Source organism: Halichoerus grypus, chromosome X, assembly GCF_964656455.1.
Source record: "Halichoerus grypus chromosome X, mHalGry1.hap1.1, whole genome shotgun sequence".
In the NCBI taxonomy this organism is placed as follows: Eukaryota; Metazoa; Chordata; class Mammalia; order Carnivora; family Phocidae; genus Halichoerus; species Halichoerus grypus.
The window spans coordinates 1624782-1649659 of record NC_135727.1 but is presented as its reverse complement, the minus strand read 5'-3'; the positions used below and the strand labels follow the sequence as shown (position 1 = coordinate 1649659).

Below are 24878 nucleotides of genomic sequence, written 5' to 3'. Positions count from 1 at the left end.
CCATCCCTGTGAAAGAAATGTAGTTTCTCTTTGCCAAAAACAACAAAGTCATAGAAGCTACCACTGCAGCCTGGGGACCCCTGAGCCTCTGAGGGTCCGGTCACTGGGTCACAAGAGGGCATGAGGGGGACAGAACTGCAGAGCCCAAGTTCCCAGATCAGCTTCAGACACTTTAATATTTTCCAAGCTTTGTGTCTGCAGATGGTATGGAAGGATCACGAGGAAGAGAAGTGCAAGGCGGGCTGGTGGTGATGGAATCAGAAAGGGAGAGCTGAGAAGTCACTATCTAGGTAGGGCTGGCTGGATGCCCTTGACACCCAGGAAGCAGCATGAGCTAGCAAACCCAGGCCCTTTAAGTCCCATCTGATAGAGGCTTGGAGTCCTTGGAATACAGTCTCCATCTGGACGGGACCCAGGCCTGCCAGTCTGTGGCAGGGATGGCATGCCGCTTCTGCCAGGCCAGGGCCCCAAGGCCAATCAGCATGAATGTGGTGCATGTGCGCAGGCGGGAATTCACCAGTGGCAAGGGGCAGGTGCACACGGTGGAGATGAAGACCAAGAAGATGGTGGCCAGCGTGAGGAGCAGGCTCACGAATCGGAACATAAACTTCTGTGGACGGATCCTGAAGTTCTCCATCCTCTCCAGTTGTGTCACTTGCTGTAGAGTTTCAAGCTTAGATATACGGTTCTTGAAAGTCTCCATGACCTCCTGCACGTGACAAGAACACACACCCTCATGAAGTGCCGTCACTTACCTGAGTTCCTCTGAGGTACCCAGCAAATGTTGGTGAGCTGAAGATTTAGGAGGGAAGTCAAGAAACTAGAGCACTTACATGCTAAGGGCCCTGTCCTGTCTCAGTAACATCCAGTGTGGCCTAAGACTGAGAACCTGGCTATGCGAGAGCTCACCAAGGACCGGAGTAGGGTCTAAGGGTGTGGAAGAGAGTGAGGCTAACCATTACAGGTGTGCTTGCTAACCGAGGGTCAAGAGCAGGGCCTCGCAGAGGGAGCTCCCCGCACCATCAGAAGCTGCTGGTGACTCATCAGCACCCCCTCAGGTGGCTCTGAAGCACCCCCAAGTATGAGAACTGCAGAGCCCAAATTCCCAGGTCAGCTCAGCTGGATCAGGGCAGGGGGTGGGGCGGGAGTGCAGCATGAACAGAGAAATAGATGCCGCTCGCTCTAAAGCAAATGTGTGAGTTGCGACTGAACCCTCTTTCCTTAGTTTGCAGGGGTATCAGAATGCACCTGCTCATCCTTTGCTTCTCTCATCCCTATATCCTTCTCACTGGTCATTTCTTTAAAAGCTACCGCCCCCCCCCCCCGCCATGAAGTTCTCACCCATATCTCCTTGGCTCTCTCGTAGGACAGATAGGCCATTTTCTCCTCCGTGCACGCCAGAGTCCGTTTGAGGTGGTAAATCTCATCCAGGTGCCCCTGCAGATGCTCATTCACCTGTTCTGCCATCAGCGCTTGTCTTGGAAGCAAAAGAGAAAGTAACCCTCCCCTGAGTGCCTGCCCAGAGGTCGTGCTGGTGGTGAGCGGCCCTATGTCAGGACTATAGTTGGGTTCAGATTGCTCCTTCCTCCTCTCTCCTCCTCCAGGTCGGCCTCAGATGCACAGCAGCCACACACACACTGATACACAGGTGTATTTCATAGACAGTTACTCTTTCACGACAGCTTTATAAAACTAGCCATAGACTAAAAGTTGTAGAAAGAAAACTCTGAATTGTCCATGCCTGCTATTAAATTCCATATAAATTCCCAGCACCAGTGTTTGGCAAGCAGTAGTTATTCCATAAAAGTCCATTGATTATAGGGATGGAGCAGTCACAAAAGACCACATATTGTATGATTCCATTTATATGAAATGTCCAGGCTCCATAGCTCAGGGGTTAGAGCACTGGTCTTGTATATGAAATGTCCAGGGGCGCCTGGGTGGCTCAGTCAGTTAAGCGTCTGCCTTTGGTTCAGGTCACGATCCCGGCGTCCTGAGATGGAACCCTGAGTCGGGCTCCCTGCTCGATGGGGAGTCTGCTTCTCCCTCTCCCTCTGCCCCTGTCCCTGCTCGTGCTCTCTCTCTCTCATAAATAAATAAATAAATAAATAAATAAATAAATAAATAAATATTAAAAAAAGAGAAATGTCCAGAATAGGCAAATCCATAGAGGCAGAAACAGATGAGTGGTTCCTGGCGCCTGGGCATGGGGAGTGGGTGGGGAGTGACTGCTCATGAGACAGTGTTTCTTTTTGGAGTGATGACAATGTTCTGGAATGAGACAGTGGTGATGGTTGTACAACTATGTGAATATACTAAAAACCACTGATTGTAAATGGGTGAATTTTATGGGATGGGAATTATATCTCAATAAAGTTGTTATTAAAACAAAAACAGGGATCCCTGGGTAGCTCATTTGGTTAAGCATCTGCCTTCCGCTCAGGTCATGATCCTAGAATCCTGGGATTGAGTCCCACATTGGGCTCCCCTCATCGGGCTCCTTGCTCAGCGGGGAGCCTGCTTCTCCCTCTGCCTGCCGCTCCCCCTGCCTGTGCTCTCTCTCTCTCTCTGACAAATAAATAAAATCTTAAAAACAAAACAAAACAAAAACAAAAACAAAAAATGAATTGTGGCAATGGTTGTATACTTAGTAAATTTACTAATGATCATTGAAACATAGAGTTAAAATGGTGCATTTTATGGCATGTAACTTATATCTCAGTAAACCTCTTAAAAACACAAACAAAACGTCACTAACCAGTATGTATTTAGCCAGCTATGTGTATAAGTTGTAAAGCATAAAAACATGCATGGAAAAGATAAGGGCCCAATGAGGTTAGTGAGGTAGGTGGAAGGAGGGTGGGGCTGGGAAGGGATGATGTGAGAGCTTCAAGTGAACCTTCTAAAGTTTTACTTCTTAATAAAATAATATGTGAAACAAATATGGTAAATGTGAAGATTTGAAAAACCTGTGGGTGGGTACACGGTCTTGATCATGTTATCCTCTACATTTCCCCCTGGGTTTGGAATATTTCATAATTTAAAAAAACTTTTTGAGGTTCTTTATTTGAGCACCAGGAAGGACAGACTGGAGGCCAGAGGCCATGTGGCTTTTAGCGTCGTCATTTAGAGAAGAGCCAAGGAAGGCTTGTCCCATGGGTGCGGGGTGGGTGGTGACGCTGCAGAAGTGGAAAGGTACCGGAGAGCCCTGGAGACACAGAATGGCTGAAGCCTGGTACCCTGTGGAAAACAGGGTAATGGAGGATGCGGCCGATCAGATCACGGGGTTCTGGCATGCACAGAACATAACCAGGGGTGCTGTCACACAGACAGGGAATATGAGGCAAGGAGGTCAGTTTGGTCCTGCTTCAGGGACTTGACTGACACCCACATGGAGTTGTCCCCCAGGCAGTTAATGAGCTTAAACAATCATTTGTTGAAAACCAATTTGTCAAGAGCTGGTTCATGACAGTGTTTCAAAGAATAGTCCATTAGTCCCTGCCCTACTCCTCGTAGAGAAGAGAGTGGACTGACAATGCCCACAGAGAGGGGGAGGCAGCACGGTGTCCACTTGAAAGGACATTCCCCATGCCTGTCTTTCCATTTACATGAAGGATTCAGACACAAGAACGTTCAAGATATTGGCTATGCTCAAGTACATATTCACGAATATACTCTTCACGGTTAGAAGTCAATGAATAGATTCTTCATTAATATATTTATAAGAATTTACAAATGTATTCTTAAATGCATTCTGGAATAGATTATCAAATAAGAAAATGTTAAGTCATAAGGATATTCTCGTAGTCTCCCCTCGTCTCTGGCCCCCAACCTCTGTGCCCTGCAGTACAGCTGACTCTCCTCCCTGTCCCTCCCTGAGTCAAGGACCCCTCTCTGTCCCACTCCTACAGCTGCAGAGGCAAGTGGACCACTCTAGAAAATGCCCTTACAGGGGCGCCTGGGTGGCACAGTCGGTTGAGCGTTCAGCTCTTGGTTTCAGCTCAGGTCCTGATCTCAGAGTTGTGAGATCGAGCCCCACAAAGCCCCACAAAGCCTCACAAAGCCCCCAAAAGCCCCACAGAGCCCCACAGGCCCTGTGCTTAGGGCAGAGTCTGCTAAAATTTCTCTCTCCCTTTTCCTCTGCCCCTCTCCCTCTGCCCCTCCCCTCCACATTCTCACTCTCTCTCTAAAATAAATAAATCAATCTTTTTTTAAAAGAGAGAGAAAACACTCTTACAAAGACAAAATGATGACCAGCCAACCAAAATGCCCCCGAAATCTTCCAAAGCTGTGAAAGCTGCCCTTGCCAGTATAAATTGTCCTAAACTTTATTGTTGTTGAAGAAGAGTATATTCTTGATCATACCTGAAGATTGGTTTTCAGCAAACTGAGCTAGAAACTAGTGGCTTGCAACTTGAAAGGTCTGAGATGGAGAAAGAGATGTAGGAGGGATCAAGCTCTATGGGTAGGGTGGGGTAATGCAGCAGGGACAGAGTTGATTCTCCAGAGCAAATGTGAAATCACACACATCCTTATAGGAGAGAAGCAGAGGGAGCTTTTACACACAGAGGAGAGGCCCATATGAAGACAGAGCAGAGAGAGATGTGAAGATACTGCCCTTGAAGATTGGAGTGATGTGGCCACAAGCTAAGGAGCCCGGCAGCCACCAGAAGCTGGTGTGCAAGAATGTTCATAGTAGGGCGCCTGGGTGGCTCAGTCGTTAAGCGTCTGCCTTCGGCTCAGGTCATGATTCCAGGGTCCTGGGATCGAGCCCCGCATCGGGCTCCCTGCTCCACGGGAGGCCTGCTTCTCCCTCTCCCACTGCCCCTGCTTGTGTTCCCTCTCTCGCTGTCTCTCTGTCAGATAAATAAATAAAATCTTAAAAAAAAAAAAAAAAAAGAATGTTCATAGCAGCTTTATTCATAACAGCCCCAACCAGCAACAGCTGAATGGGTCAACTAACTGTGGTGCATCCATACAACAGAATACCGCTGAGCAAGAAAGAGTGAACTACTCCTATGCACAACTTGGATGAATCTCAAAACTATTACACCAGGTGAAAGAAAAGAGACACAAAGGGGTACACATTGTATGATTCCATTTACATGAAATATCCAGAAAAGCCAAATGCTGAGAGACAGGAAGTACATTGGTAGTTACCAGGGGTTGGGGCAAGGTGAACGGGGAGGGATGGGGTCTCCATCTGGAGTGATGAAAATGTTCTGGAACCAAATAGAGGTGGTGGTTGCACAATACTGTGAATGTACTAAATGTCACTGAATTGTACACTTTAAGATGGATGATTTTGTTCTGTGAATTTCATCTCAATTCAAAAATAAAAAAGAATACTGTGAATGTACTAAATGTCACTGAATTGTACACTTTAAGATGGATGATTTTGTTCTGTGAATTTCATCTCAATTCAAAAATAAAAAAGAAAGCCCTCTTGAAAGCACATTTACCTGTGAGAAGTGTCATAGGACTTTTCAGTTTGAAATCTCAGTTTGTGACACACCAGAGGAGACGTGACAATCACAGGGGCCTGGGTGGTGCCCACACAGGTGTGGACACCAGGTGACACTTCACTGACCTCAACACATATGTCATGTCTGCATCTAGCTCACATAAAGGTTTTTTTAAAAGATTTGAAGGAGACATATGTTTTAAAAACTGCAACGAATTCCTGCGTCCCCTTCAGCTAGATTAGGAAGCCATGTGGCCGGGACACACTGACATGTACTCAGGCTTGTGCCTCTCGGAAGCTCCATTTCCCCATCTGTAAAGTGGGTGACTGAATGGTACAGGGGACAATGCTACTTGCTCCCTGCTGTCACTGTTATTATATAAAGTCATCTCCCACCCGTTCTCCTTGTCTCCTGGTAAATCTGAGTCATACAGACCTACTTTGTTGCTTCATGTATATTAATCAAGGTAGGCTAATTGCTATAGCCAACAAGCAGAAAATCTCAGTGGCTGAACACAATTATAGTTTACTTCACACTCCCGTCACCGTCCAGTGGTGGTGGGGGCAGCTGTTTCAGAAGCGCAAGCTTGTAGAATTCACGGGAAATCTGGGGGAGGTAGGTCACCTTGCTCCCCTGCACTGCTGGCAGATTCTGATTTGCTAAAGGGTTAAGAGCTTACGAGAGCAAAACAGTGCTGTTGGCCGAGGCAGTATGGAAACTTACGGGGATTTGTGTAACTGCCACTGAGCTCTAGTCTTACTTTATATAAATTGAACCTTGAAAATGAATGGTATTTTGACAAAGGGGCATTAAGAGTCCCAACATTTTATTATTTTTTTTAAAGATTTTATTAATTTATTTGACAGAGAGAGAGAGAGCAAGAGAGGGAACACAAGCAGGGGCAGTGGGAGAGGGAGAAGCAGGCTTCCGGCTGAGCAGGGAGCCCGATGCGGGGCTCGATCCCAGGACCCTGGGATCATGACCTGAGCCGAAGGCAGACGCTTAACGACTGAGCCACCCAGGCGCCCCAAGAGTCCCAACATTTTAGATTTAGTTGTCATGTCCTACAAAAATCACATCCAAGGGGCGCCCCAAGAGTCCCAACATTTTAGATTTAGTTGTCATGTCCTACAAAAATCACATCCAAGGGGCGCCCCAAGAGTCCCAACATTTTAGATTTAGTTGTCATGTCCTACAAAAATCACATCCAAGGGGCGCCTGGGTGGCTCAGTCGTTAAGCGTCTGCCTTCGGCTCAGGTCGTGATCCCAGGGTCCTGGGATCGAGCCCCGCATCAGGCTCCCTGCTCAGCCGGAAGCCTACTTCTCCCTCTCCCACTGCCCCTGCTTGTGTTCCCTCTCTTGCTCTCTCTCTCTGTGTCAAATAAATTAATAAAATCTTTTTTTAAAAATCACATCTAAAAGAGACCTATAATTCTGATTCATTATCTTATTTGATAGTGGGTTGCCCCGTAATATTTGTTTAAAGATTTATTTATTATTTGAGAGAGAGAGAGAGAGAGACAGCATGAGCAGGATGGGCAGAAGGAGAGGGAGAGAAACTTGACGCGGGGCTCCATCCCACGACCCTGAGATCATGACCTGAGCCGAAACCGAGAGTCGGATGCTTAACCGATGGTGCCACCCACCCAAGCGCACCCCCATAATATTTTTAATTGTCCTTTATGGATTTTTCAAGCAGTGTAAATGCAGGTAACATTTCCCTATGAAAACAGAAGAGGATTGATTCCCAAGTGCCCCCACCCCCCACCATACACAGAGGTACTAAGGGACCACGAAGTTCTTACTTTACTGAGAATCTTGGTTCCTAAGTGAATCTCTCCTTCCACGGCCAGGCTGTTGGGAGGATTAGAGCTAATGCAGTACCTGATGCAACAGACTGTGGGCATCGGGGGGGGGGGGGGACTATGGCACCACTGAAGGCCAGCAGGACCCTACGAAAGGTCCAAACAGGAACGGTGAGGGTCCTTTGACAGACTGAGTATGCCTTTTTCCCCCTATTTGTGGGCCCTAGTCTTGTCTTAGATGAAAATGCAATTGACCCACCATACAGTGGGGAGAAAGCATTCCCCAGAAGACAAACATTTTCAGAATAAATATCGCATACAGGACCTTTGGCCCCAACTCAGCTATGAGCACAGGTGAAGGGACAATGGCCAGTGAGATATCCTGCTTCCCACACTATGCTATTCTAGCAGATGCAGGACCCCTCCCTGACTGATGAGGGGCATCTGCTGGGCTCACCACCACCGCAACTGCCTCTCACCACCCCAGTCAGAGCCCATGGCTTCTGGGACCACCTGGCGCCCCTTGGATGTGATTTTTGTAGGACATGACAACTAAATAAGCCCTCTCCACTGTGCGGCCCAGTTGCCCAGAGAAACACTGACCAGCTTCTCCCCCCTCTCCCTCCCCCTGACCCTCCAAGTCCATGTCCTCGCTCCCCTTCACTTTCCTGAAGACAGTCCTGGGGGCTGCTGTCCCCAGAGCCAAGGCCGCAGAAGGGGCTCCAGCTCACCTGCATTTCTCTTCCCGAAGGGACTCTAGTGACACCTGCAGGTCCGTCAGATGCTTCTCCTTTAGGCTCTGATAGGACACCTGGAGGCTGAGGTGGAGCTCCCTGACTTCTTTCAGGTCTTCCTTCATCTTCTGCAACAGCAGGTTTCGCTGCTGGGCCACACACTTTGTCTCTGAGGGCTTCCCTTGCTGCGAGGCCGCGAAGTGACTCTCCAGGGGCAAGTGTCTGCCAATGTCAGGCAGGCTGGTGGACAGGCTGTCTTCCCCACCTGGGTTGGGAGGCTCTGCGAACGGGGCCTTCTGGCTGGGCTGCTTGCACTCGTCCAGGCTGCTTTCTGCCTTCAGCACTAAGCCCTTGGGCCTGCGGCCTTCCTCCAGCTCCTGCAGCTGCTGGTGACAATGACGGAGCCTTCGCTCAATCTGGGCAATGGTGGCAGAGGCACGCTGGTTCACCTTCTCGAAGGCCTGCCGGATGTGGGGGGCCTGGTGCCGGTCAGCTTTGGACACCAGCTTGAGGTAGCCCACAGTATTCTCATCCCGACTGGCCTTCTCCACTCTCAGCTGCTCAGAGAGGTAGAGGATGCGGTGCTTGACGCTATCCTGTAAGTTCCGGGCCAATTCCCCATCTGAGAGACTGGAATGGCCACTTGGGCCATCCTCAGTGGATGACAGGGACCTACATGAGGGAACATTGGAGGGAACGGTTGCACTTGGGCTCTTGGTGTATTCTTCCTGCATTGGGAAACAAGAAATCATTAACAGGTACTTCTGTGAGCTGCAAATAGTAGAACTGGACTTGGTATTGCCTCACTCTAAAAATACTTAGGCGTAAGCACAGATTCTTACATATGCAAGATTTGTGCATTCAAGATGGGCCCAGCACGGGCTGGGGAGGTTAAGTTCAACTTCCAGGCCCCTCTCCCCTTCTTTTCAGCACCTGACTTTTTTTTTTTTTTTTAGATGTCACAACCCTCAGATCAAGAGTCGCACGCTCCTCCGACTGAACCAGGCAGGCATCCCCAGCACGACTTTTTGCTCTATGACTGTCCCTCACTAGAACCCCCAGATGGCTAGAATCCTCCCTCCACACCTGTTCTGTCTGTTCTTGGACTTCCTCTCTTCCAAGAAATACTAACTGTACTGGTATAAATCTCATTTCTTTTTTTTTTAAGATTTTATTTATTTATTTGACAGAGAGAGAGAGACAGCGAGAGAGGGAATACAAGCTGGGGGAATGGGAGAGGGAGAAGCAGGCTTCCCGTTGAGCAGGGAGCTTTATGAGGGGCTCGATCCCAGGACCCTGGGATCACGACCTGAGCCGAAGGCAGACGCTTAACGACTGAGCCAACCAGGCGCCCCTAAATCTCATTTCATAAAGAACTACTCTTGTAAAGTATGGAATAAGCGCATTCCCATCAACCCATACGGTTTCTTATATTGCTACTCCCAGGGAGATAGAAGAAGTAGGCAAGGAGATTTGCATCCTGAAAGGTTCATTCCTTCATTCAGTCATTCATTCAACACACATTTCCTGAACGCTTACCATGTGGTACAGAAGCCAGACACATTCCTTGTTCATATAGAGCTGATGGTCAAGGGTGAAAATGTCTATTGTAATGCAAATGAATGAGTCTCTCGCATGGGCAAGTTAATAAACCACTTGGAGGGTCATTTTTCTCATCTCTAAAATAAAGATGCCCATAGGAGCATAGCTGGAACACAGTGGACCAGAGCAGAATGGATGGTGATGAGCTAGGAGAGGTAGGTGAAGTCAGAATAAGTGGAGGAGTGCCTGGCTGGCTCAGTCGGTGGAGCATGCGACTCTTGATCTTGGGTTTGGGAGTTCAAGCCGCACGTTGGGGGTAAAGATTACTTAAAAATAAAATCTTTTATTTTTTCCCCCAGTGCATGTAAACATTTATTGAAAAATAACTATTTTTAAAAGATTTTTATTTATTTAGTTGAGAGAGATAGAGAGCGAGCCAGTGAGAGGAGGGGCAGAGGGAGAAGAGGGAGAAGCTCCCCTGTCCCCCCCTGAACAGGGAGCCCGACTTGGGCCTCAATCCCAGGACCCTGAGATCATGACCTGAGCCGAAGGCAGACGCCCAACTGACTGAGCCACCCACGCGCCCCTGAAAAATAACTGTTTTTAAAAACAAAAAAATCAGGGGTGCCTGGGGTGGCTCAGTCAGTTGGGCGTCTGCCTTTGGCTCAGGTCATGGTGTCAGGGTCCTGGGATCGAGCCCTGCGTCGGGCTCCCTGCTTGGTGGAAAGCCTGCTTCTCCCTCTCCCACTCTCCCTGCTTGTGTTCCCCTCTCTCTTTGTGTCTCTGTCAAATAAATAAATTAAATCTTTAAAAACAATCAGTAGGAAGTGGTATTGTTTTATATTAAAAAAATAAAATCTTTTTTAAAAAAGAAAGAACAGGTGGAGCCTCCGTTCTGTTTCTACTTTTTAACTGTTAGAGCCTTCACAGCCATTTTCAGTCTGCAAAGGATTTCCTGGTGGTAAATCAGGAGTGATTATATTGTAATACATAGATTAGTTCTGTGTATTTTATTGTATGCAAATCATACCTTGATTAAAAAAATGTCATACCATTATACACCTAGCAGATTGGCAAAACTTAGACTAATAATAATAAATGTTGGCAAGGATATGGAGCAACAGGAACTCTAAATCACTGCAGGTGGGAGAGCAAATTGGTACAAGCACTTTGGAAAAGCACTGGTAAATTGTAAAGTTGAAGACATGCATAACAAATGGCCCAGCAATTGCATTAATAGGTATAGCCTTGGGAAACAGGTACACTAATGTTCCCAATAACCAACTACTAGAAATAACCCATCTGCCCATTAATAGTAAAATGTTCAAGTGAACTGTAAAATACTCAACAATATACTACTATACAGCAATGAAAATGAACTACAGCCTTGAAAACATGAATGAATAAGCATAATGTTGAACAAAAGAAGCTAAACACAGAAAAATCCATACTCTATATGGTTTTGTTCATATAAAGTTCAAAAGCAGACAAAACAAAATGATGTTGTTTAGGGACAAGAGATAATAAAGCTATAAAGAAAAGTGTGGGCACTGGTAGCATAAACATCAGGATAGTGACTCCCACTAAATTGGGAGAAGGGGAATTGATCGGGAGAGACACGTGGAGGCCAAGGTGCTTGGCCCGAATAGTAGTTACAAGTAAGTTCATCTTATCATTGTTTCCTAAAATGTATGTTGATGTTTTCTGTGCCTTTATGTACATCTGCCAAGTTTCACATTTTTAAAAGTTTTTAAATGGTTAGGGCACCTGGGTGGCTCAGTCAGTTAAGCATCTGCCTTCTGCTCAGGTCATGGTCCCAGGGTCCTGGGATCGAGCCCCGCATCAGGCTCCCTGCTCAGTGGGGAACCTGCTTTTCCCTCCCCTGCTCTTCCTGCTTGTGCTCTCTCTCTGCCAAATAAATAAAGAAAATAAATAAATAAATAAAATAAAAGTTTTTAAATGGTCAATAGATGGATTTATAACACATTAGAAATAGCTGGAGAGAGAATTAGTAAATTGTAAAACAGAGCTAAAAAAGCATCCAGGGACACCTGGGTGGCTCAGTTGGTTAAGCATCTAATTCCTGATTTTGACTCTGGTCATGATCTCAGGGTTGTGAGATCAAGCCCTGCATCAGGCTCTGTGCTCAGCATGGAGTCTGCTTGAGATCCTCTGTCTCCCTCTCCCTCTGCCCCTCTCCCTGCATGCTCTCTCTCTCAAATAAATAAAGAAAATCTAAAAAAAAGAAAGCATCCAGACTGTAACACAGAGGTACAAACAAATAGAAAATTTGAAAAAAATATTAAAAAACAGAATACATGGAAGATAGAATGAGAAAGTCTAACAAAATGAGGGAATGGCAAAATTTTAAGAGAGAATCACAAAGAACTTTCCAGGACTGACAAAATACACAGCTCCACAAATTCAAGAAGCCAAATAAATCCCAAACAGGAAAACAGAAATAGACCCACACCTAGACATGAGATTTTTAAAACAGCCAGATTTAAAAAGCTAATTACCTTTAAAACCATGACCTTCAGACTGAAAGCTTACTTCTTAGGGGCATCAATGAAATCCAGAAGAGAGTTGAGTAATATCTTCAATATGCTGAGAGAAAAGCTGTCAGAGAGAAAAAAAAATAGGTCATATTCAAATAATCGGAAGACAGTGTCTTCAGACTTTTCAGCAAAGCACTGGGGAACAAGAAAACAATGAAGTAATGCCTCCTAATTTGGGGGGGGATGATTTTCCAACCCAGAATTCTACACCAAAACTGCCTATTGTGAGATTAGACTAAAGACATGAAAGAACTGAAATCCTTTACCTCACCTGCATTCTTTCTCTGGAAGCTACTAGAGAAGGAGCACCACCAAAACCAGAGAAGAACCTAAGAACGAGGTAGAGATGGGATCTATAAAACAGGTCAAAAGGAAGCAAACAGAATCTCCAGGATGATGGAATGATGGAAGCGGTGCCCAGGCTGGCAGCTGGAGGGCAAGTCAAAAGGTTCCAGGAGAGGGGCGCCTGGGTGGCTCAGTCGATTAAGCATCTGACTCTTGGTTTCAGCTCAGGTCATGATCTCAGGGTCCTGGGATCAAGCCCCGCGTCTGGCTCGGTGCTCAGCATGGAATCTGCTGTCCTCTTATCCCTCTGCTGTGCCCCCCCCCACCTCTCTCTCATAAATAAATAAAATCTTTTTTAAAAAAGGCTCCAGGAGAGAGCACTCCAAGGAAATGAAGTGCATGGAATGCTGGGCATCTTTGGCCAGCTGGAGAGGAGATATAGAGGAGATAGAGGAAGTGCTGGCCAATGAAAAGTAGTAGAGACCAAGCAATGTGGGGGGGGGGGGGCAAGCGTAAGTCTAAGGTAAACAAAACACTGGGAGAGAAAAGAAAAGTCATCAGCATGATGGCTCAATTATAACCAGTGTTTCCATAGACTTGATAATGTGAACACTAATGATCTAACCCAGATTACTACATACCACATTAGAAGAATTTGGAGGGGCTGTGTGAGAGAGAGCTACATTATCATCTTCTATAGTGAAAAAAACCAATCAATAATTCCTAAAATATAAAAATAAAAAATAGCACTATAAACAATTTATTTAGGGGCGCCTGGGTGGCTCAGTCGGTTAAGCATCTGCCTTCAGCTCAGGTCATGATCCTCCTGGGATCAAGTCCCGCATCGGGCTCCTTGCTCAGCTAGGAGCCTGCTTTTCCCTCTCCCTCTGCCTGCCGTTCCCCCTAGTGGTGCGCGCTCGCTCTCTCTCTCTCTCTGTCAAATAAATAAGTAAAATCTTTTTTAAAAAGCAAGTAGGGGACACCTGGCTGGCTCAATCCATACAGCATGCAACTCTTGATCTCAGGGTTGTAAGTTCTATCCACACACTGGGTGTAGAAATGGCTTAAAAATAAAATCTTTAAAAAAATAAAATATAAAGGAAGTAGGAAATAGAGAAGATTAAAATTTATTAAAGACTGGCTCTATTGTGGAATTTAGATATAGGTATCATTAAAAACTCAAAATTGAGAGAATATGTTGGTGGAAAATTAAAGGTAACCACTAGAAAAAAAGCCAGGTACATAATATCCAAATAACCAAGAAGAGAAAAACAATTGAACTCTATTATTCAAAAAAAAAAAAAAAAAAAGTAAGGAAAGGAGGCACAGAAAGAAACAAGATATTAGGGTAAATAGAAAATATAAAGTTAGGGGCGCCTGAGTGGCTCAGTTGGTTAAGCGACTGCCTTCAGCTCAGGTCATGATCCTGGAGTCCCAGGATCGAGTCCCGCATCTGACTCCCTGCTCCGCGGGGAGTCTGCTTCTCCCTCTGACCCTCCCCCTCTCATGCTCTCTCTCTATCTCATTCTCTCTCTCAAATAAATAAAATCTTTAAAAAAAAAAAAAAGAAAATATAAAGTAGGACGCCAATAAGATGTGATTATCAGGGGCACCTGGGTGGCTCAGTAGTTAAGTGTCTGCCTTCGGCTCAGGTCATGATCTCAGGGTCCTGGGATCGAGCCCCGCATCAGGCTCCCTGCTCGGCGGGAAGCCTGCTTCTCCCTCTCCCACTCCCCCAGCTTGTGTTCCCTCTCTCACTGTGTGTCTCTCTCTCTGTCAAATAAATAAATAAAATCTTTAAAAAAAAGATGTGATTATCAATGATTCTATACCATGCTCTTAAAGAGAACACTTAATACCATAAATATGTCAGCCATCTACACATCAACCTATAAAGTCAATGAAATCCCAATTAAAAACCCAACGGAAGTGTCTTATGAATCTTAAATTAGCTCCTTCCATAATTAATTTGGAAGAGAAAATGCAAAAGAATAGCAAAGAAATTTTTGAAAAAGAATAATAAATATAGTGTTGGGACAGTTGGCTATTTTTTAAAAAATTAAGTTATTTAAGCACCTGTATATGATGTAAGTGCTACCTTATGTAAATAAAGAACTAAACATAAAAATGAAACAATAAAAGCGTTAAAAAGACATAATAGTGTTCTTACAATCTTTTTGTGAAGAGGACTTTTCTAAACAAGACTGAACCCAAAATTCCATAAAGAAAAAGATTTATGGGTGCCTGGGTGGCTCAGGCCTTAAGCAGCTGTCTTTGGCTCAGGTTATGATCTCAGGGTCCTGGGATCAAGTCCTGCATCGGGCTCCTTGCTCATCGGGGAGTCTGCTTCTCCCTCTCCCCCTGCTTGTTCCCTCTCTCTCTCTCTCTCTCTCTCCAATAAATAAATAAACTGTTTAAAAAAAAAGGAAAAAGATTTACATATTTTACTACATTAAAAAAAAGTTTGGGGGCACCTGGGTGGCTCAGTCGGTTGGGCAGCTGCCTTTGGCTCAGGTCATGATCCTGGGGTCCTGGGATTGAGCCCCATGTCCGGCTCCCTGCTTGGTGGAGAGCCTGCTTCTCCCTCTCCCTCTGCCTGCCACTCTGCCTACTTGTGCTCTCTCTCTCTGTCAAATAAATAAATAAAATCTTAAAAAAAATTTTCTCAGGGGCTCCTGGGTGGCTCAGTCAGTTAAGTGTCTGCTTTCGGTTAGGGTCATGATCTCAGGGTCCTGGGATCAGCCCTGCGTGGGGCTCCCTGATCAGGGGTAGTTTGCTTGTCCCTCTCCCTTGCCCCTCCCTCTGCCACTCATGCTTTCCCCCCTCTCTTTTCTCAAATAAATATTTTTAAAAATTAAAAATAAATAAAAAGCAACAGGTTGAGAAAAAAGATTTGCAATTACCTCTAATAGAGAACAGGCTAATCAACATAATATGTAGAAAATTCCTACAAATTAGGGAGCTAAAACAAACAATCCAGTATAAAAACAGTAAAGGATAGTGATAGACAATTCAGGAAGGACAAACAACTGAGATGGCAATAAACATACAAAAAATGTGCAACTACAAAAATATCAGGCAAACATAAATCAAAGCAATGACTGAATACTATTTTCTCATCCAGAGAATGCCACACATTAAAAGGACTAACAATATCCAGTGTTGATGAGGATGTGGGGAAATGAGCACTCATACTCTGCAGTAGGAGTACACATAGCTTTTGTGGAGCACTTAGGCAATATCAAATGACATTTTCAATGCATGTGCCCTTTACCCGAGCAAAAACGCAGGAGCCCATTTGCATTCAGGGACATTTAAGGGCTCGGCAGTTTTGAATTAAGATGCTCCCCAGTATTTGAACTTACGATATAGTGTTGTGGAGATGGTGTCATTCACTGTGAGAGCCATTCTGGTTCTTGTAAGATCAGCTCAAAGTCAGAGGGACCAGCTCTCTGAGACTACTTTGTGACCCTGAGGAGATGGGGAGCTCCCAGAAGTCAAACTCTCTCAGGAAAGCTACAGGCTAGCGTTGGGCTAACGCCACCTCAAGGGTCACAAGGACCTTGCGGCTTGCCATACAGAAGGTTCTAGAAAGAGAAAAAGAGGTAGTGCAAAGACACCATGCTGTCTCAGGATAGCATGCCTCATCTGCTGAGAAGCCTGACTGGGGCAGGGCTGCTTTGGAGGGTGGGGGTCGGGGGCCAACAAGGGGTAAAATTCTAGCATGGCTTTCTTTTTTAATATTGTGATAAAATGCGTAAAACACGACTTCACCATTGTAACACTTTAAAGCGCATGAAAAAGACCCCTTCACTACATTCACCACGAGCGGAACGACTGCAACATATAGTTCCAGAATTGTTTTATCACCCCAAAAGTAGATCCTGGACCACCACCACCCCCCCCCCAGAGGCAGTCCTCTTTGAATTGATAGCACAGTGAAATATATAAAGAAATTAAATTATTTCGATTAATGTCCCACACGCTAAGTACAAGTGTTCAAAAATCCATTTAGCGGAGGGAACGTCGCACGGAGGGAGCTGTGCGCGTAGGGAGCTGTGCGCGGAGGGATCTGCACAGCGTCGCACGAGGGAGCCGCACCACGCCGCGCGGAGGGATCTGCACAGCATCGCACGAGGGCGCCGCACCACGCCGCGCGGAGGGATCTGCACAGCGTCGCACGAGGGAGCCGCACCACGCTGCGCGGAGGGATCTGCACAGCATCGCACGAGGGTGCCGCACCACGCCGCGCGGAGGGATCTGCACAGCGTCGCACGAGGGAGCCGCACCACGCCGCGCTGAGGGATCTGCACAGCATCGCACGAGGGAGCCGCACCACGCCGCGCGGAGGGACCTGCACAGCATCGCACGAGGGAGCCGCACACGCCGCGCGGAGGGATCTGCACAGCACCGCACGAGGGAGCCGCACCACACCGCGCGGAGGGATCTGCACAGCACCGCACGAGGAAGATATAAAGCACCGCCTCACACACCCTGCGGCATTCACTCCTCAGACACCGACGCGGCGGTAGCGATGGCGGACGCCAATCCTGACACCGCGACGGTCGCCGAGGAAGGCAAGCCTGATGCGAAGACTCTCCAGGTGCTGCGGGACATGGCCAATCGCCTGCGCATCCACTCTATCAGGGCCACGTGTGCTTCGAGCTTCGGGTAAGGTTCCGTCGTCCAATTTTTCGTGGCCTTGAGCAGCCGGCCTGGCGGCAACAGAAGCCTGACGTGAAGGGAGTCCTCGGGGGGCTGGGCGGGCTCAGTCGTAGAAGCCCCGTTTGGGACCGTGGGGGCGCAGATGGCGCGCCCGGGGGGCCCTCCCGTCGCTGCTCTGCAGCGGCGAAGCTGGCGACCCTGACCCTCAGGGCCTCCCGCACTTAGCAGTGAGGAGCCCGGAATGTGCGTGGGCGAGCGGGGATAAGTCTGGGGGCTCGCGGCCAGGCTGGCGCTGGAACGGGGTGCGTGGGCGGGGCTTTCCCTGGAAGCTGTTGCACTCGATGCCAGCGTCCCGATCCCAGTTTGGGGAGTGTAACAGAAGAAAACTATGGGCGAGTAAGAATTGGAGAAAAGGAGACTTTGTAGTCAGGTAGTGTCTTGAGGACTTCTGATCCAGCATTTTTAATGTAAGCTTTGTTGTAGGGTGCTTGGGTGGCTTGAGTGCAAGGGCAGCGCTAGCCTCAGAATGATTCGGTTCGCTTCAAGTTTTTTGGAAGAGTTTGAGAAGGATTGATGTTAATTCTCTAGATATTTGGTAGGATTCACCATCAGGTCGAGAGTTTTCCTTCGGCAGAGAGGTTTTTGACTACTGACTCGATATCCTTATTAGTTACGGGTGTAGTTAGAATTTCTATTTCTGGGGCCCCTGGCTGGCTCGGTGGGTAGAGCTTTTGATTCTTGATCTCAGGATCGTGAATTTGAGCCCCACATTTTCTATTTCTTGTTTCGCCTTCTTGAATTTTGTTTCTAGAAATTTCATTTTTTTCGTATCTCAAGGTTTTTTTGTTAAAGATTTTGAGACCGTGTGCGCAGTGCGGGGGGGGGGGAAGGGCAGACGGAGAAGCACGAGGCGCGGAGGGGCAGGCAGAGGAGCACGAGCGCTCGGGGGGGGGGCAGGCGGAGGAGCACGAGCGCTCGGGGGGGGGCAGGCGGAGGAGCACGAGCGCGCGGGGGGGGCAGGCGGAGGAGCACGAGCGCGCGGGGGGGGGGCAGGCGGAGGAGCACGAGGCGGGGGTGCTGACGGAGAAGCACGAGGCGTGGAGGGGCACGACGGAGAAGCACGAGCGTGCGGGGGGGGCAGGTAGAGAAGCTCGAGCACAAGGCGGGGTGCTGACGGAGAAGCACGAGGCGCTGAGGGGCACGACGGAGAAGCACAAGCGGGGGAGCAGGCGGAGAAGCACGAGCGCGCGGGGGGGACCGGTAGAGAAGCTCGAGCGCAAGGCGGGGTGCCGACGGAGAAGCACGAGGCGCGGAGAAGCACGAGCGCGCGGGGGGGGGGGCAGGCGGAGAAGCTCGAGCACAAGGCGGGGGCAGGCAGAGAAGCTCGAGGCGCGGAGGGGCACGACGGAGAAGCACGAGCGCGGGGGGGGGCACGGGGAGAAGCTCGAGCGCGAGGCGGGGTGCTGACGGAGAAGCACGAGCGCGCGGGGGGGGGGCAGGCGGAGAAGCTCGAGCACAAGGCGGGGGCAGGCAGAGAAGCTCGAGGCGCGGAGGGGCACGACGGAGAAGCACGAGCGCGGGGGGGGGGGGCAGGTAGAGAAGCTCGAGCGCAAGGCGGGGTGTTGACGGAGAAGCACGAGGCGCTGAGGGGCACGACGGAGAAGCACAAGCGGGGGAGCAGGCGGAGAAGCACGAGCGCGCGGGGGGGACCGGTAGAGAAGCTCGAGCGCAAGGCGGGGTGCCGACGGAGAAGCACGAGGCGCGGAGAAGCACGAGCGCGCGGGGGGGGGGGCAGGCGGAGAAGCTCGAGCACAAGGCGGGGGCAGGCAGAGAAGCTCGAGGCGCGGAGGGGCACGACGGAGAAGCACGAGCGCGGGGGGGGGGGCACGGGGAGAAGCTCGAGCACAAGGCGGGGGCAGGCGGAGAAGCTCGAGCGCAAGGCGGGGTGCTGACGGAGAAGCACGAGGCGCTGAGGGGCACGACGGAGAAGCACAAGCGGGGGAGCAGGCGGAGAAGCACGAGCGCGCGGGGGGGACCGGTACAGAAGCTCGAGCGCAAGGCGGGGTGCCGACGGAGAAGCACGAGGCGCGGAGAAGCACGAGCGCGCGGGGGGGGGGGCAGGCGGAGAAGCTCGAGCACAAGGCGGGGGCAGGCAGAGAAGCTCGAGGCGCGGAGGGGCACGACGGAGAAGCACGAGCGCGGGGGGGGGGCACGGGGAGAAGCTCGAGCACAAGGCGGGGGCAGGCGGAGAAGCTCGAGCGCGAGGCGGGGTGCTGACGGAGAAGCACGAGCGGGGGGGGCAGGCGGAGAAGCACGAGCGCGCGGGGGGGGACAGGTAGAGAAGCTCGAGTGCAAGGCGGGGGTGCTGACGGAGAAGCACGAGGTGCGGAGGGGCACGACGGAGAAGCACAAGCGCGCGGGGGGGGCAGGCGGAGAAGCTCGAGCGCGAGGCGGGGTGCTGACGGAGAAGCACGAGGCACGGAGGGGGGCAGGCAGAGAAGCTCGAGCGCAAGGCGGGGTGCTGACGGAGAAGCACGAGGCGCGGAGGGGCACGACGGAGAAGCACGAGCGCGCGGGGGGGGGCAGGGGGAGAAGCTCGAGCACAAGGCGGGGTGCTGACGGAGAAGCACGAGGCGCTGAGGGGCACGACGGAGAAGCACGAGCGGGGGGGGCAGGCGGAGAAGCACGAGCGCGCGGGGGGGGACAGGTAGAGAAGCTCGAGCGCAAGGCGGGGGTGCTGACGGAGAAGCACGAGCGGGGGGGGGGCAGGCGCAGGCCACGACGGAGAAGCACGAGCGCGCGGGAGGGGGCAGGCGGAGAAGCTCGAGCGCAAGGCGGGGTGCTGACGGAGAAGCACGAGGCGCGGAGGGGCACGACGGAGAAGCACGAGCGCGCGCGGGGGGGGCAGGCGGAGAAGCACGAGGCGCGGAGGGGGAGCAGGTGGAGAAGCTCGAGCACAAGGCGGGGGCAGGCGGAGAAGCTCGAGCGCAAGGCGGGGTGCCGACGGAGAAGCACGAGGCGCTGAGGGGCACGACGGAGAAACACGAGCGGGGGTGGCAGGCGGAGAAGCACGAGCGCGCGGGGGGGGGCAGGTGGAGAAGCTCGAGCACAAGGCGGGGGCAGGCGGAGAAGCTCGAGCGCGAGGCGGGGTGCTGACGGAGAAGCACGAGGCGCGGAGGGGCACGACGGAGAAGCACGAGCGCGCGGGAGGGGGCAGGCGGAGAAGCTCGAGCGCGAGGCGGGGTGCTGACGGAGAAGCACGAGGCGCTGAGGGGCAGGGGGAGAAGCTCGAGTACAAGGCGGGGTGCTGACGGAGAAGCACGAGGCGCTGAGGGGCAGGGGGAGAAGCTCGAGCACAAGGCGGGGGCAGGCGGAGAAGCTCGAGCGCGAGGCGGGGTGCTGACGGAGAAGCACGAGCGCATGGGGAAGGCGGAGGTGCACGAGGCGCGGAGGGGCAGACAAATACGAGCGCATGGCGGCGGGGGCAAGCGGAGGGGCACGAGCGCACGAGGGTGGGGGGAGGGTGCCGACGGAGAAGCACGAGGCGTGGAGGGGCAGGCGAAGCACTAGCCGGGGGCGGGGGCAGGTGGAGGGGCGGACGGAGAAGCTCGAGCGCAAGGTGGGGGAGGGGGCAGGCGGAGGGGCGGACGGAGAAGCTCGAGCGCAAGGTGGGGTGCCGACGGAGAAGCACGAGGCGCGGAGGGGCAGATGGAGAAATACGAGCGGGCGGGGGCAGGCGGAGGGGCGGACGGAGAAGCACGAGGTGTGGAGGGGCAGGCGGAGAACAACGAGCGCATGGGGCAGACGGGGGGGGGGTGCAGGTGGAGAAGCACGAGTGCACGGGGCACGGAGGAGCAGATGGAGAAGCACGAGCGCGCGGGGACGGGGTAGGCGGAGGGGCACGACGGAGAAGTAGATTCCTTGCTGAGCCGGGAGGCCGATGTGGGGCTCGATCTTGGGACCCTAAAATCATGAACTGAGGTGCAGATGTTTAACTGATTGAGCCACCCAGGTGTCCAGAAACTTCTTGTAGGCTAACCGATTTATTGGCGTAGAGTTCTTCACGGTGCTGTGTAGTTCTTTTTATTTCTGTACAGTTGGTAGTACTGTTCTTTCGTTTCTGAAATAAAATCAGTAATTTCATGGGGCGCCTGGGTGGATCAGTCGGTTAAGTGTCTGCCTTTGGCTCAGGTCACGATCCCAGGGCCCGGGGATCGAGCCCCATATCGGGCTCCCTGATCAACGGGGAGCCTGCTTCTCCCTCTTTTCTCTGCCTGCCTCTTCCCCCTGCTTGTGCATGCACGTGCTTTCAAGCGCTCTCTTTTTCTGTCAAAAATTTTTTTAAGTTATTTTAAATTTATTTTAGTACATTTAAAAACTAAATTTTTTCGTTTTTAGTTTAGGGGAAAGATTTAATTTTGTTTATCTTTTCTAAACCAATCTTCGTTTTTCTTGATTTTTTTTTTCCTATGGGTTTTCTTTGTCTCTATTTCTGTTCTACCTTTTATTATTCTACTGGTAGCTTTGGGTTTACTTTTTCCTAGTTCTTAGGTTGTAAAGTTAGGGTTTTGATTTGAGATCTTAATTTTTTAATGTAAGTATTTACAACTCTTAATTTCTGTCTTAGCACTGCTTTTGTTGTATTCCATAAAGTTTGGTATGCTGTGTTTCTATTTACATTTTTCTCTAAGTATTTTCTAATTTCTCTTGTTTTTTTCTTTGATGCATTGGTTAAGAGTGTGGTGCTTAATGTCCACAAATGTGTGGATTTTCCAGTTTTCTTTAATGATTTCTAATTTCTATGTTCGTGGAATAAAATATTTTGCATGGTATGTCTCTTTTAAAATCTTGTTTTTCATCCTGAGCTATAACGTTAAAAGTACAGTCTAGATGAATTTAACACCTGCATATTTTGGATTTTTTTTTTACACTTCTATTTTACTCCTTTCACTTTCAAAATTAGTAATGGCTTGTGTTTTTTCAAGGTATATCTAGCAATTTTTATATTTTTAAGGTATCTAACAATTTTTAAAACCTCATCATCCACTTAGGGAATACGTGCAAGGCAAGAGGTTTAAGTCTCCATTTTTTAATTGTGAACTTTGAAAGGAGATGGTTAACATACATGAGCTGGACCTTAAAATCTCTTCTGAAAGTTGAGGCAGGGGCTCTGGGAAGTTGGTTTTGTTCCTGTCCTGTCCCCTCTTCCCTCCTGAATTAAGGAGGGACTGACTGGACTCCCATGTCAGCTGCCTTCTATGAGCAGCTGTTATTTTGGCATTCAGTAAGGACCTCCAGTTATTCCGCCATGAGAAACTTCGCTGGCCACCATTCTCTTTCTAAAAGATGATCATTTTATGGGCTCTTCGTGGTGTTTTTTTTTTTTTTAATTCTTTTCTGGCTTTATTGAGATGTAATTGACATACAGCACTGTGTGAGTTTAAGGTATACAGCATGGTGATTTGATTTATATAGCTCATGAAATGATTATCACAGTAAGTTTAGTTAACATACATGACCTATACATACAAAAAGGAAAATTTTTTTCCTTTTAATGCGAATGCTTAGGGTCTACTGTCTTTCAAATATACTCTATAGCAGGGTTAGCTATAGTCATGTTGTATATTACATATCTGGTACTTAGGATCGCACATTTGCACCTTTTGACCACCTTCCACCTTGGAGGTCGTTTTGTTTTTAGATCCCACGTGTATGTAAGTGAGGTCATCCAGTATTTGTCTTTCTCTGTCAACTTATTTCGCTTAGCATAATGCTCTCAAGATCTGTTCACGTTGTCACAAATGGCAAGATTTCCCTCTTTTTTTTTAAGATTTCTCTCTTTTTATGGCAGGTTAATATTGCATTGTATATATGTGCCACATCTTCATCCATCTATGTTAATGGATATTTTGGTTATTCCCATGTCTTGGCTATTATAAATAATACTGCTATGAACATGAGGGTACAGATACCTTTTTGACATGGTGTTTTCATTTCCTTCAGATATATTCCCAGAGATGGAATTGCTGGATCGTAGTTTTATTTTTAATTTTATGAGGATCCTCCACACTGGTTTCCATAGCAGTTGCACCAATTTACAATCCCACCAATAGTGCAAGAAGATTCCCTTTTGCCTAAAACTTGGCCATCATTTGATAACAAATGAGCAAATGATAACAAAAAGAGATAACTCTTGGGGCGCTGGGTGGCTCAGTCGTTAAGCGTCTGCCTTCGGCTTGGGTCATGATCCCAGGGTCCTGGGATCGAGCCCCCCGCATCAGGCTCCCTGCTCGGCGGGAAGCCTGCTTCTCCCTCCCCCACTCCCCCTGCTTGTGTTCCGTCTCTTATTTTATCTGTCAAATAAATAAAATCTTAAAAAAGAAAAGATAACTCTTGGCTTTTTGATAATAGCCATTCTGATAGATGTGAGGTGATATCTCATTGTGGTTTTGATTTCCTTTTCTCTGATGATTAGTGATAGCATCATTTCATGTGCCTGTTGGTCATTCATATGTCTTTCTTAGGAAAATGTCTATTCATGTTCTTTGCCCATTTTTTAACAGAATTCTTTTTTTCGCAGTTGGGTTTTAGGAGTTTTTATATATTTTGGATATTAATCTTTTATCAGATACATGGTTTGCAATATTTTTTCCCATTCTGTAGGTTGTTATTTCACTTTGTTGATGGTTTCCTTTGCTGTGAAGAAGTTTTTTAGTTTGGGGATGCCTGGGTGGCTCAGTCGGTTAAGCGTCTGCCTTCAGCTCAGGTCATGATCCCGGGAGCCTGGGATCGAGTCCCACGTCAGGATCTTTGCTTGGCGGGGAGTCTGCTTCTCCCTTTCCCTCTGCCTGCCCCTCCTCCTGCTTGTGCTCTCTCTCTCCGTCTTTCTCTGACAATAAAGAAATAAAATCTTTGTTTTTTAAAGATTTTATTTATTTGACAGGAAGAGACACAGTGAGAGAGGGAACACAAGCAGGGAGAGTGGGAGAGGGAGAAGCAGGCTCCCCGCCGAGCAGGGAGCCCGATGCGGGGCTCAGTCCCAGGACCCTGGGATCATGACCTGAGCCAAAGGCAGACACTTAACGACTGAGCCACCCAGGCACCCCAGAAATAAAATCTTTAAAAAAAAAAGTTTTTTAGTTTGATGTAGTCCCACTTGTTTATTTTTTATTTTGTTGCTTGTGGTTTAGTTGTCCTATCCAAAAAAAATGAGTATGAGGACCCATGTCAAGGAGGTTTTTTCCTGCGTTCTTCTAGGCATCTTAATTTATTTCGAGTTAATTTCTGAGTGGCGTAAGGTCGGATTTCTAGTTTCATGTTTTCACATGTGAATATCCAATTTTCGCAGCACCATTTATTGAAGAGACTGTCCTTTCTCCATTGAGTATTCTTGACTCCCTTGTCAAATATTAGTTTCTCATATACATATGGGTTTATTTCTGCTTTATGGTGTTTGTGTTTAATGATATCACAGGTGATTTCAAACAAATTACACAATACTCAAGTGTTTACAGAGTCACTAGGTGAACTTGCCCCAAGTATACAGGTGCTCCGTTAACTGGGGGGGGTGGTCTTGGAGGTCTTGCTCTCCCCAGGGAGAGAAGTTATGAGGTTACTGAGCTTTATAGCATCCTTAAAAGCCATGAACTTGGGAGGCAGGGACCCTGCATCCCTTTTCCTTGGCTGGATTCTTCCATGCCTGGGAGAAATGACTGCTGCTTCCAGTCTGAGGAGCTTATGTACTAAAAGTCTCCGCATGCACCGTGTCCCTGGTGAGTAACTTACCTGTGAGAAATGACCTGTGCTATGTCTGTCTTTAAGCCA

The 24878-nt window shown here is 48.8% G+C and overlaps 1 protein-coding gene across 1 annotated transcript; it reads right to left on the bottom strand.

Moving 5' to 3' along the window:
- Nucleotides 1-352: 352 nt before the first annotated feature.
- Nucleotides 353-12077, bottom strand: TEX28 (testis expressed 28). The gene is made up of 4 exons (XM_078064808.1): nt 12066-12077; nt 8002-8732; nt 1342-1477; nt 353-709 (listed from the first exon to the last, which is right to left on the bottom strand). The coding sequence occupies exons 1-4, from the start codon at nt 12075-12077 to the stop codon at nt 353-355; spliced, it is 1236 nt and encodes a 411-aa protein (XP_077920934.1).
- Between the last annotated feature and the right edge of the window lie 12801 nt (nt 12078-24878).